The sequence below is a fragment of the Belonocnema kinseyi genome, chromosome 10 (assembly GCF_010883055.1).
Source record: "Belonocnema kinseyi isolate 2016_QV_RU_SX_M_011 chromosome 10, B_treatae_v1, whole genome shotgun sequence".
Classification (NCBI taxonomy): Eukaryota; Metazoa; Arthropoda; class Insecta; order Hymenoptera; family Cynipidae; genus Belonocnema; species Belonocnema kinseyi.
In genome coordinates, this window is record NC_046666.1 from 69,450,196 (window position 1) to 69,464,767 (window position 14,572).

Sequence of the window (14,572 nt, forward strand, 5' to 3'; positions counted from 1 at the left end):
CCCCTGCCGAGTGAGTCACGCCTACCCCGAAAGGGAAATGGCTTAATGGTGTAATAATAATAATAATAATAATAATAATAATAATAATAATAATAATATACTTTTAGGGAGTTAAAACGATTCGAGAAGCTTCCCACGGTTTTTAATGATTTCAATAAATTTTAAAGGCATTTCAAAGATTTCACAGGATCACGTAAGATTTCGAAGTTATTCATGGAATTTGAAGGATTTTAAACGTTTTTTCAGAAATATTAAGCGTTTTCCATAGATTTTAAAGGACTATAACGTATTTTTACGGGATTTTGAAGATTTCATATGATCTTAGGGACTTCTTCAGTTTTTAAAAAGTTTTAAGGAATTATAAGGGATTTTAAGAGATTTTAAGGAATTTTAAGAGATTTAAAGGGATTTAAAGAAATTTCAAATTTAGTAACTCCTTTCAAAGAACTTTAAAAGATTTCAAATGATTCCCAAGTCCATCTACGGATTTTAAAGGACTTTGTAATGTTTCGAAAGATTTTACAGAGTTTGAAAGTATTTCTGAATAATATAAGGTGTTCTAAGGGATGTGAAGGAGTTTTTAAATAGATTTCAAAAGATTTTTATTCATCGTTAGGAATTTCAAGAGATTTGGAAAGATTCGCACGGACTTTAGAGATTTTACTAAATCCAATGCGGATTTAAAATATTTCAACAGATTTCGAGGATTTTCATAGTTTTTATAGAAAGTTAACACCAAATTTCAAGAATGACATAACCCTTAGGCTGTAGAATATATTTATTTTATGCATGTTTGTAATCTGAAACATTACATCATAAAAAATGCAAATAATAATATGTGTATATTAAAATCGAAAAGTAATTTTAACAGACAAAACGGTTATAATTAACATTTTTTAAATAAAAAAAAAGTTTCTCAAGAAATTCTTTAGGATGCCCCCACCGATTAATGATTTGCCAGATTTGCTGCCCCCCCCCCCCAAGCCTTTCGGATTTAATGGACGCTACCTAATAAGATGTAAAAGTTTAATTCATTTTCATTTTTTTTTCTCTGAAGCTAAACGACTGTCCAGTTTCAATTTTTTTAAAGCATCTTACCTTCTTAGTCTTCTGTTTGCCATTTTTTCTTGAACTTTTGTCTTTAATTCCTGTATACGACGACTTTCTTGTGTATTTATTTTAAAAGCGTCAAAGCATATTCTTAAAGTCTCTAAAATCTTTTCTTTGGATTCTACAACTGGTTTGTCCTTGATCGTGACTTTAATATTTCCATTGAAGATATTTTCCTCGTCGATTTCATCCATATACACATCGTCCGAATCTGAATCTTTTTCTGGACTTTGAAAATCTGTTTCTTTCTTAGATTCCCTATGGATAAGTATTTTATTATTTCATAATTTAATGAATTACATAACTTTTAACTACTTTTGTATTTATTACATTGTTTGATTTAAAAATTATTTAGAAAAATGACTTTAATCCATTTTTCGAAATGAAAGTTGAAGAATATTGTTTTTGCACCAAGTTTTTTTTCCGGCTCCAACACAGTTGAAATCCTTCATTGAAGAGCGCCAAAAATGTTCGTCATCCGAATCTGCGATCAGTTTTTTGCTGCAAATATAAGATTTGCATAGTTTTGAACTTTGACGCATCCTTCTTTTAAATTCTTTGGAATCCTTGTCGAAGAGACTTCGAAATAGAACTTCGGGCTCCTCATTCATTATATGTCTGTAAATAAAACGAAGCGGTTCACTTTTTTATAATTAAAAATAATTATTTAGATGTTTCGCGTATCTATTTCTAAAAACATTTATTCCTGACAATAACAATCAATGCAGTATGAAACTTTTGATAAATTGATGAAAATTAATTAATTATATAATTTATCAAAGGTATTTTTATTGAAGCAAAACATTTCAGGATGGCCGCTGGACCAAGAAACCGGAAAACCTACGAAATGACCGGGAATTTGTTGAGACTGGAAAATGACAGTGAATTGTTCATTTGTTAGCTTAGAAGAAGATTTATACCATTAAAAGCGATTAAAATTGAAATTTATAGGTAAAAGCGGTTTGAGTTTACCAACTGTAAATATAGATTAATTAATGATCCAGTATCAAGAAATGAAAAATAATTTATTTTAAAAAATGGTTCTCAATCTACAAAATTAAACAATGTACAAATTTTAACGTTCAAAATTGAATAGTTAAGATAGTTCAATTTTCCACTATAGAGATTATATTTCGGCTAAAATTATGAATCTTCTACAAAAAAAAGGAATTTTGAACAAAGCAGTTCAACTTTTAACCAAATAGTAGACTTTTCCACCAAACAATATGAATTCTCAATGAAAATTGTAATAGTTGATATTTCAGATAAAAAAAGAGTTTCATTTTTAATCAAAACAGATCAAAGTTAACAAAAAAATACAGATGAATTTTCAAACCGAAAAGATGAATTTTACACTAAATACATGAACTTTCAAGTAAAAAATATCAATTTTTAACCGAAAAGGGAATAGTTAAATTTGTAGTTCGAAAAATGTATTTACAATCCAGAAAACAACGAAGTTTCAACAAAATAAATGAATTTCTAACCGAATAGTTTAATTTTCAATTAAAAAAGATCCATTTTCAGCCAGAAATGTAATAGTTACATTTTACTTTTAAATTAAAAACATTTAAATCTGTAATTCCATGAAAATGACGAATTTTCAACACTTCGTCACCCTGTAGAGAGTTTTACTACGCTGACCACTTATTGAATTTTTCGAACTATTATTATTTTCTGTCTCAGTAAGGGTCACACTTTAGTTGTTAATCAACTTTCTCCTTAAATTTATTCCCTTATCTATTAAAATTATTATTTAAAATAGGGACGTTAATTAAAAGTTAGAATTATATCACACCATGTCCTTTTTTGCATTGCTATAAGTGAAAATGCCAACTTCGCAGTGCATATTTTATATAGGTGACCTAATTTCAATTTAACAAATAACAATTTTCAAAAATATATTTTATCTTAAAAGTAACCATCGGAATACCAACCCAAAACCAACTTTCCACCGTAGCTAAAATACGTTGATAATAGTATTAAAATCTGAGGAACATGGCATACTATAATTGTAGGGCGACTTGATTCCTCAATCTAAACAAATTACAGTGAAAATCTTCAATAGCCCTCCCTTCTATAGCCTTTCCGACAAAAGCGGAGCAGGCTATAATGAGTTAGTTGCCGCCAACCGTCAGTCCCGAAATCGGGGCTATGGGAGGGTATCACTGTAATTCCAAATTAAACAATTGTGTTTTTAACTAAAAGAAATAAATGTTCGAAAAAATGGAATTAATAGTTAAACTTTCAGTTAAAAAGAAATTTATTTTAAAAAAGCTAATAATTTTCAACCAAAACATATATTTTTGAAAATGTAAAATGTAAATAATAAAAAACATTTATTCGTGACCAAAAAGATGACATTTATAGCAAAAGAGATACATTTTAAGGGACGCCTGAAAAATCTAGAAAAGGAACATTTCTGCCAGTGGCAAATTCCTGAAAGAGAAAATATTTGAATTATAATTATGCCGAAATTAAAAGTGGTCGAAAATTTGAAAATCCCGAATAATAAAACTCTTTACCGAATTGGAAAATTCCCGAAAATATAAAATGGCTGAAATAAGGTTGCCGAATCTAAATAATAAGGAAATTATTAAATAATAATACAATGAATAGAAAACTTTTATGTGATAAACATATTTGTTATTTTATTATGTATTTATTATTAAACCAATTTTGGAATTTTTTAAATTCGGGATTTTATAATTCGGAAATTTTCCTGTATCGTGAATTTTATAGTGTCGGATATTTTAAAATATTGGTCATTTTATTTTTCGGCATTTTTCAGTGATTCCATTAAACTTTGACGCTACAGTTGTAATAGTCCCATTAAGAAAAATGTTATTCTGTAAGAGAATGTTTTGGATTTTGATATATGTATAAACATTTTTATATATAAATAACAATAAAACAATTTTTAATTTAAACGACATAAAATCAAAATAATTTAACTTTTAATTCGAAGAATGTTTAGTTTAAAAAAATTGTATTCTTGCCATTTTTAATGTTTTTAAATCAAAATTTCTATAAATTACATAATTGCAAATGACAGCATGGGTTTATATTTTTTAAGCAGAAACCATTTAACTGTTCAATCTATAGAAATTTAAAATACAAAATTTTGTACTAAGTGGTATTTACTATTTAATTTGAAGTTTTTTACATTAGAAGTATTAAAAGCTTTAATTTTCTACGTTTAAGGTTTCATTTGAAATATTATTGAGCATTTGGATAAAAAAAATGGTTAAGCTTTTCAATTATAAAAGTTTGAAATTCAAAAGTTCCATTTTGCAAGTGAAATCTTTTTTCGAATCTTGAAAAATCCAGGGAAAGATCGGAAATTTTGTCCTTCATTAAAAGGCCATAATTTCTTTTAAATTTGATTAAGTTGCATTATTTTAAATTATTCTAGTTCATTCAAAGTAATTTACCTTTATCACTTTTAGTTATGAACAAGGAGTGCAGAATATTAAAAAAATGGTATTTCTTTATCTTTTGGTTTAATTCATTTCACAGATTTTCAGAAGCTCCAGTTAGCAAGTTTGTTGACTAAGCTTCGGAGTTTATAATGGATCGATTAAAGTGTATAGAATCTTGTTATCTATTTAATAACACATTCTATAGTTAATTTAATAGCTATGCTGCAATATTTAGGTGTTATAATTAAGGCCGTGCCTAGGTTCACCGAAATTGGGTGAGCATAGCATCAATATTTTCGGTGAGTCTATAGAAATTTCGTATAACTTAACCCATGACATGTTTAATTATTTATTTAAATTTCTAACATTTTTGACGATGTTCTTTCATTAATTCATAAAAATGGATTAAAGTAAGTAACTCAAGATGGTTACAGATGCCTAGAATGTTGAAGATTTAAAATTCACAATTGAGCAAATGTTCATTTTTGAACAAAATTTCAAGTTGGAATTTCCAAGGTATATAAAATCCATATAATTAAAAAATTTCAAAATTTAATTATTCAAATCAGAAATGTCTAATTGAAAAATTCTTTTAAGATATTCTTCAATTTCGAATGTAACAATTATAAATAAATTTATTTTGTATTATTTTCTATGTAAAAAAATGGTGTATCAAAATATCTAAAAAATCTCGAAATCAATGTAGTTGAAAACCTGATTCGCATTTTATTATTTGAAATTGTTTTATAGCTTAAATTTGAAATTTTGAAAACTAAATCTACAAATAATCCCTCCTAAGAAGAGAAATCATATGTACTTTTTAATAATCTTACACGTTTATATTAAAACTTTCAAGTTATTTAATAAATTTAAAAAAATATTATACACGTTTTAAGTTAGTGGTTTTAGCTGTAAATTAGGACTTAAAAAAATGCAATATGAAATCATAAAGTTTGGACGATTTAAAATTTCTAAAATGTTTAGCTTGTGTTCGTTTTTTTCGCCGTCAATTTCCATTTTTAAACAAAAATCATTAAGTCTCAATAACCATTAGGGCTTAAAGGTTCATAATTATTATTGAACATATGTAGGTTACATTGGCGCTTTATGTAAAAAATTGGCATTTTCAAACAAAAATCATAAAAATTTAAACAAGATTTAGAATCTTAACAATTTTGTATTATTTTAGTGTTTGTCGTCGGAAATTCGTAAAAAATGTATTAATTCGATTTTAAAGAAGATTCATAACTTTTTAACAATTTTTGTTTATGTTGGCATTTTTAGCAGAAGACGGCATTTTTTGTAAAAAATAATTTGATTAAAAAAAAGTTAAAAATTGGTTGCACAATTTAGATTAGGCTAGCGGTTTTTAATATATACATTAAAGAATATTTACAATTTTTTAACAGTTTCAGTTTATATAAACGTTTTTCACATGAAACTGTTATTTTTAAACAAAAATGACTAGATTTTTGGAGACAATGTTTCCACTTCTGAATAATTTTATGTTATGTTAGCTTTGTTGAAATTATTAGTATTTGTAATAAAATATTATTAGATTTTAAAGAATATTTACATTTTTCTACACATTTAGGTTACGCTTGTGCGTTTCGCCTGAAATTAGTAATTTCTAAACAAAAATGATTAGATTTAAATCCAATATTTATTATTTAAATTTAAATTTTTGCTCATTTTAGCGTTTTCGTCGAGAATTGCTATTTTTAATTTAAAACAATATTATATTTCAAAGAAAACTTACAACTTTTCAACAATTTTAGGCTATGTTGGCGGTTTCCACCAGATGTCGATATTTTTCGTAAAGAATAATTATATATTTTTAAAAATTATTCTTCTTTTTGTTCATCAGGTTAAGTTAGCGGTTTTCAATATAAATTAGAAAGAAGGTCAAGAGTTTGGAACAGTTTAAGGTTATGTTCATGTCTTTCACATGAAACCAGTTATTTAAAACAAAATTCATTGCATTTTAAAGAAGATTTAGAATCTGAAACAATTTATTCTTATGTGATGTTAGGGATTCTTGTCGGTAATTATTGTATTAAAAATTAGATTACAGACAACCAAATTTTTACCAATTTTAGGTCATCTTGATGTATTAATAAACCTAAAATCGGTATTTTGAAAGTAAAGTCGTTAGAATTAAATCCAATGACTTTTTTTAAACATAATAAAATGTATATGCTTGAACAATTTCGGATTATTTAGAGTTTTCGTTATACATTTTTATTTATAAAAAATTATATTTTAAAGAAGATTCATAATTTTTTAGCAATTTCAAGTTACATTAAGTCACATTGCGCTGTGAATCCAAAATTGACGTTTGTAAAGAAAAACCATCGTAATTTGAATAAGATTTAGAATCTTCTAATAATTTTGGATGATGTAGCTTATTATTATTCGCCTGAAAAAATTATATTTTCAACCATTAAAAATTAAAGAAAATTGTGAATGGAAGAAAGTTATGAATTTTATTTTTAACTGTTGTAAATTCAACTTTCAATTTTATTCAATTTTCAACACTTGAAAATGTAATCGTTAAAAATGAAAATGTTGAAAAGTGATCAATATTCAAAATTCCATTTTAAAATGTTGGAAACTAAAGAAAAAATGCAAAATTTTCATTTCTGTTATTAGTTAAAAGTGGAAAATTTACAAAAGTTTACATCAGAATTTAATAAATAAATATTTTCATACGTAAAAAATGGGAAGTTTAATTTTTTTGAAAATAATATAATAATAAAACATGTTGTTGGTACATTGCGTTATATCAGTGTCTTTCGGCTAATATTTCTATTTTTTAATTAAAATGAAACGGTTTGCTTCTCTATTTATTGCCCAAAAATATTATATTAATTCTGAAGTGAGGATATTAATTTTCATCAATTAAATTGCGTGAGAGAAAAAGACAGTAATCTCTATTATTCTTCTCTATTATTTTAGATAATAGATACTATAAAAAGAAAAAATTTTTGTTTCAATATAAATTTTATATTTTAATTGAAAAATTGCGTGCGAGAAAAAAACTGTAATCATTAAAAATATTTAATTATTATAAGTATAATATTAACAACAACAAAAAAACGGATAATAGGAATTTTATACATTCACTTACCTTTTCTTATTTAGATCAGAAACTTCGTCTCCAAAAATTGAGACTTTTAAATTTAAAATCGAATTTCTATCTTCAAGGTCCAAGTTATCTTCATCGTTTAGTATTTCCGGAATTCGAAAAATGGGTACTTGCATTGTCCTACTCATCACAGTTTCTGCTTCTTCGAAGAGGACAGTTTTTGTGGACGTCATTGTCAAAAATGACACGATTTGTATGATCACGAAAATGTCAAATTAAACGAATTCATTACTCTAACTTAAGGTAGATAAGCTTGAAATGAAACTTTGTTTACGCGTGTCTTCCTGTCGTTAAGGTTCATGGTCCCCATGAATATTGAGTATCCACCTATACGAATACTGAGGGATATTTCCATCACAGGTGTGGTATTGTTCCTTCACAGGAATTAACCTGAGGATATCGATCCAAAAAGAAATGCTAAACGTTTACATTTCTGTCTGCTTATATAATAATTGGACAAATTCTTTAAAACAAATGAAAAGATTTTGTTTAGAAGTTGAAAAAGCAATTTTTATCAGATGAATTGTGACAATCCAGCGAGACGTGATCCTACGAATAGTGGTACCTGGAAGAGGGATAATTTCTACCGAAATTTGGGTGAAAATAGCCACATTTTTTCAGTACGTGTATACCTCAAAGTTTCTAAGCTTTTGACCTAACTTCACCAGAATGACAAAAGAATGGACTATACAAATGTTATCATGGTAGTTATAGCAATAACTAATTATTTCTTAATTTTAAATAGAAATTGGTTAATATGACATACCAAATATTATTTGAATGTACCTTCTTGACCGAAAATTATTTGTTTTAATCCAATTATCAACTTCTTGTTCGTTAGGAATGAAAACCTCTTTAAAACGATGACCTATACTTACACATATAAATTATTTATATTTTTTCATGATGAAATATATAAATCAGAAAAAGTTCAAATGATAAGCCTAAATAAAATTATTTCTTAGTAGTGACCTGAAACGTAATTAATATCCTTTTGAATAAATCGACTGTACGATACAACATGGAATCAAGTTTGGCTGAGTCCCTATAAAGAATCAAGTTTTAAGCTTCTGTATATGGAATCACGACATTTTATAAAATTGTATTTGGTACTACAGAATAGTCTACTCTTTTTTATTTGATTATTAAAAGTTAAAATGTTAAAATTTATACAAAAAAGACTTGATTGCACATACAGAATAACTGAAACCTGATTCTTCATATAGGCTCACCCGAAAATTATTTAACATTGTACGTAGCAGTTGGCAGCATATAAATTGAGTAAAATTTTTTTCTGGAATTTTGAAATTTATATAGTAGTTCAATTTTTAACAGAGTAGTTGAATTTTCAATCATAAATTATAAACTCTAAAAAGAATTGTATAGATGATATTTTAACCTATAACAAATTTGTATTTAAAATAAGAAACGGTCTTTGATTAAACCAAACAGCATGAATTTTCAAGAAAATCGTAGAATCCTTAACCAAAACAGATTTATTTTAAGACAAACGGTTACATTTTTAACCAAATGAGATTAAATCTCAACCAAATATTTGATTATTCGAACAGAAAGATGAACACTTAACCTAGATAATGATTTTTTGATTGAAACAGACCAACCTCCAACAAAATCCATAGGGTATGTGGGGCGCGACGGAACAGGCGGGTAAAATAAAACGCTACTATATTTGGAAAAGTATTCACACTTCAAGTTTGATATAAATTTATAAAATTAAAATAAATCTAATGAGTTGAGGAAAGTGCAAAAAGAGTTTATATTTTATGTAAATTGTATCAGAAATTAAGTGCAAATTTTGAGTACTTGAGAACTCAGGAATGGTATTATTTTCGAGAGAAATTAAACTACTAATAATGTTCTTATTTCCTTTTCCCTTACAAGATTTTCAAAAAAATGAAGTTTAAATTTTATGTTCTTGACATTAAATTTAATTATAAATTATTTAGAAAAGAAAATTACGGATTTGAAATAAAATTGTCGTTGGGGGCGAGAAGCAACAAGCTGAATGGGGCGGAATGGAACACGGGAACATCCGCGAATTTAACCTGTCGCAGTCGCTGGCAGTGTAGCCGGTCGCTGGTCGGGTTACTTGTGAGATAATTGTAAGAAATGAAAAATGATAAAGTGCGTGATTTAAGTTATTAAAATGCGAAATTATAAAAGAAAGACTGGTCGACAGAATTGGCCTGAGGAAAGTTTGAAAAGGACAATCGAAAGAATAAGAAACGGTGAGTTAAATTACCGCCAAGCTGAAAGTAAATACGAAGCTGCGGCATCAACAATTTGTTATATTTTTAAATTATTTACCCCAAGCGTTATAATGCTTAAATCTTCTTGTTCTTCAAAAATCAATATATTCCAATCAAGGTTTTTTTCTTACTTCTTAAATCTTGTAAACAAGAACAAATGTTTTCATGTAATAAATAAGTGACGAAATTTTGTTATCAAATAATTTTTTTTAATGTTATAAGCCGTGATTATTTTTGCCGTCTTGGAGAAAATAGTTACTCTCTGAAGTTTGACGTAAGGGTCATTTTCGCGTTGCAGCGTACACGTAAAGAAGACTCATGTCAAAACGAAGATAGTGAGTTTCTTCACACAAACAGCAGATTTGGCTTAACCCATTTTTCCTCTCGACGGATTATTCACCTTGGCGCACGGGGTATTTCCTAAATGAATTTTTTTACGTAAAAAAAGTCGTGTCTACTAAAATGTAATTTTTTCTCGATGATTCAAATTAAAAAAGAAAGGTTTGAAAGTGTAAAATTAAAAATGTAAAGCATTGAAAAAATCTGAATTTAAGAATCAAATCCTAAACAATTTAAAATTTTAACATTGAAATTTAATTTGGTTTTGAATATAAGGGCTTATTACCGTAAAATTGACAACTGTAAGCCTTCTAACTTAATTAGGCTTAAATTAATGGCCTCCAAAATCTGATAATACCCAAATACAAACATTTAGAATTCTGCATTTCAATTTTCAATTCAAAACTTTCAAAATTAAATAATTTAAATTTATCAGATTACACTTGAGGCATATTCAAAATTTTAAAAATATTAATGCTTGTATTTTTAATTTATTAACTCTATGAAAAAATTTCAAATAATACAATTCTTGAAATTTCTGTTTATAAAATTAGTCAATTTGAATGTTTTAAATTGAAAATATATTAAACCCTTTCAATTTAAAATTCCTCTCCTCATAAAAAGTTTTCGATTTCAAAGGATTTACATTTATTCCAATTTTTCACGAGGTTTGACATCGAATAATCTACTTATTGCAGTTTAAAATTATTTATATCCTAAAGCTGAAAAAAGTGTATTAACGAATCATAAGTGATTTGATTTAAAACATTTAAAATTAAATAATTTGAATTAACAGGTTATACACGAAGAATATTCGAAATTTTACAAATACTGAGATTTTGAATTTTAAATCTATAAACTAGTTTCTTTTAATAACTATTATTTTATTTTTACGCTTCTAAAAGAAAATAATTTACACTGTACTTTTAATTGTTTTAATTTCAAATTTCTCCCATTTAAAACCTTTTAATTTTAAAGGCTTGGAAGTTATAATCCAATTTTCGAAACTGAATAATTTTGAATGGAATAATTATTTAATTGCTAAAATACTTCTAATTTGAAATAAAATTGTGGGATAATAAAGTATTACCATGCAAAATAGTTATGCTGAAGTTTAAATGCTTCCATTTATATTTTGACATTGTCGACTTCTGAAAAGTTTCAAACTAAAAACTTTAGAACTATGAGTCCTAATTACTCTTCTGAGTTTTTTTAAATTGAATTTAACTAATTATAATAAAAATAAGGGAATTTTTTTTCAATTTTTCCAGCTTATTTGAATGCTCTCCATTGTCGGAGCCAACAAACAACTCAGATATATCTGTCTTCAATTCAATCAAATTTAAAATTAAACGACAGTTTCATTTTTATGGAACTAAATTGTACTTAAATTTAACACCATTTAACACCATTCAACATCTACAATTTTAACTGAAATGTACTTAAATTCAACTAAATTTTACTGAAATTTTGAATTTAACTCAAATGTATTCACTTTTTGAAATGATCTAAATTGTATTCAATCTTTAAATTTAGTTTTACAAAATAATTTTTAAAATTGCACTACAATAAATCTTAAAGTACGAATAGAATTGTTTTAAAACTTATTTACTTATTATCTAGAAAATTTTTCCTTTAAAAGAAACCAGACGAGAAATTAATTTAATTTAACTAAACTTTATCAATCTTCTTAAATTCACCTAAATTTCATTTAAAAGTTGAATTTAGCTAACTTTTATTAAAATTTTAAATTCAACTAAATTTTATTTAATTTGGAATTTAAATAAATTTTTTAATTTATCTTAATTTCATTTAAATTTTAAGTTTAGTTTTTAAAAATAATTTTAGAAGTTTCACTAAAATTCTAAAGTACAAAAAGAATTTTTTTACATTTATTTATTGTCTCGAAAATTTAAAATAATAATAAATAGAATATTTTTAGACTCTCTTTCATTTGAATATAATTAGGTAATTCAGTGTCCATAACATTTTTAGCGTACAGGCCGTACAGAGCCAGCCAACCGACTCAACTATAACAAAGATTCCTATAGTGATGGCGAAAGCGAACGCGAGAGCGAGAAACAGAAAATCATGTTCGGTTTGGAATTCAACAGCTTTCGGTGCGCGTTCCATGGCATACATTAAGATTTGTTGCTTACTTTTTATTAATTCTCAACATTATTTACAAATTAAAATTGATATTCCAATTCTTCCATACCGTCTCACCATGCGTTCTGTTTTACCCGCCGCATGTTCCATAGCGCCCCACTTAACATACAGTGCTTGATACTTAATTTATTAAAAAATTAGTTAGCTGCATTTACAAAAACATATGTGCAACTTGTAAATGATAAATTGGAGAAAATTTTAACTAATAATTGTTTCTACAAGTTCTTACAGGTTACAGCCTAATTAGCGTCAAAAATTATGTGCACCGTCTCGCCCCACCTTCCCCTACATTTTAAACCAAATACTTCAATTTTCAACCAAAGAGATTAATTTTCTACAAAAAACATATTCAACATATTTTTCTATCAAATTGTTGAATTTTTAAGCCAAAAAGGCGAATTAATTTTTAAGAAATTCGTTTAATTTTCAATCCAAATATACATTTTTAACTACTGACATTTTTGTTTCTTGGAACCTACATAGCTCTCCCTGGACACTCTTCATTATATTGTGTGGAATACTTATCTTTTTAATACCAGAGTACCACATTTTTCATAAAAATCTTATCGTGAAGCAAACAGCAGTATTATATTAAAAGTCTCGTCTGAAAATCAAATTATAATAATAAGTTTCCTCAAGAAAATATTGCCAAATAAAGGGTAAAAAAAGAGTAATTTAAATTTCCTTCACCTTTTCAGAAGTCTGTGTCGTTAGGAGTTTCGTGATTAACGTAATTGCTGGTTCTGTTTTCCAAAGACAGCCAATAACCATTATCAGATGTAAGACCAAACGTCGTTTTACTGAATTTCAACCGAACACTCGTTCTGGAACAAACTTTCAGATTACATTTAGCCAGCAGGTGAAACAACATAGTCTTCGTTTCCAAAATCGCAAACCTATTTCCGATACACTGTCGGGGTCCAATACCAAATGATAAAAATGTTGCTGACTTAATGTTAGCATTATTATTATTTGAAAACCGATCAGGATTAAATTTCTCTGGTTCTTCAAAATAATTAGCATCGTGTTGTATAGCATAGACCGGAATCCAGGCAATCATACCAGGTTTCACTATAAATGGTTTTGATCCAGGAAGTGTCGGCGGAAGTTCAAATTGTTTTGAACAAACTCTATCCAATACTGAGAAGAGAGGATACTTTCTTAGAGTTTCATTTAAAACTGCATCCAGATACTCCATTCCATTAATTGCTTCGTATGAAGGATCTCCATTTGTATCGCGTAAAACGGTATCAATTTCTTCTTGCAACCTAGCCTGAATTTCAGGATTAACAGCAAGTTCATGAGCAACAAAAGACATGTTAGTCGAAGTCGTGTCAAAGCCCCCAAAGAAAAAGATAAAGGCCTGAGCTGTTATTTCCTCTGAAGTGAGATCAACTTTGCTTTTTTCATTCTCCCTATTTTCCATCAAAAGTTGCAGCATATCCGGTCGAGATATTCCCTCCTTGTCTCTAATAGCTATCGTGGATTTGATGATATCTGTGAAGAATCGATCAATTCGAGGATGGACTAATCGAATCTTAAAGAGCTTCACAATCTAGGGGAAGTCTCTTACCAGAAACACTTTCGGGGCAATTTTTTCCAGATCCGTGGCTTTCTTGCCTATCAAGTAAAATTCGTTTTTTGGATTTCTCATCGAATCGACTCTAATCCCAAATGCACAGGTTGCTATCACATCGTTGGTATATCTCGCAAAGACGTCCTTCATTTCTCTAATTTGATTATTTTCTGTATTCTTTGCCAGAAATTCAGTGAAGTCGATCGCACATTGAGATATAAGCTTGTACATAATCTTCATCTTGCTGGATGTAAAGGATGGAGTCAATAAACTCCTGACATTGTGCCACCTTTCTCCTGTTAAGGAAAACAGGTTCCTGGCTAAAGGGGGATCCAAAGATTCTTCAACGAAGGTTCGATGATTTGGAAAGCTTTAGAAATTCTTCACTCCGACTGATTTTATTAATTCAAGATCACGTAGCACAACGACTGGTTTGGATGAAGTCATAATTACCGAAGTACTTTGCATTTGAGTAATTATCGTACATATTTTTAATCATATTTCCCACGTATATTTTGCGAAACACCATTGGCGCCAT

At 27.6% G+C, this 14,572-nt stretch overlaps 1 protein-coding gene and 1 pseudogene across 1 annotated transcript in view; both read right to left on the reverse strand.

Moving 5' to 3' along the window:
• LOC117181187 (trichohyalin) overlaps positions 1-7,853 on the reverse strand; it is a 14,002-nt gene extending 6,149 nt beyond the window's left edge. The window contains exons 1-2 of the mRNA XM_033373755.1: positions 7,663-7,853; positions 1,099-1,368 (exon numbers count right to left, since the gene is read on the reverse strand). Of these exons, the coding sequence (XP_033229646.1) occupies positions 1,099-1,368; positions 7,663-7,853 (461 nt within the window). The remainder of the gene's footprint in view (positions 1-1,098; positions 1,369-7,662) is intronic.
• Positions 7,854-13,257: 5,404 nt separating this feature from the next.
• Positions 13,258-14,572, reverse strand: LOC117181188 (annotated as a pseudogene).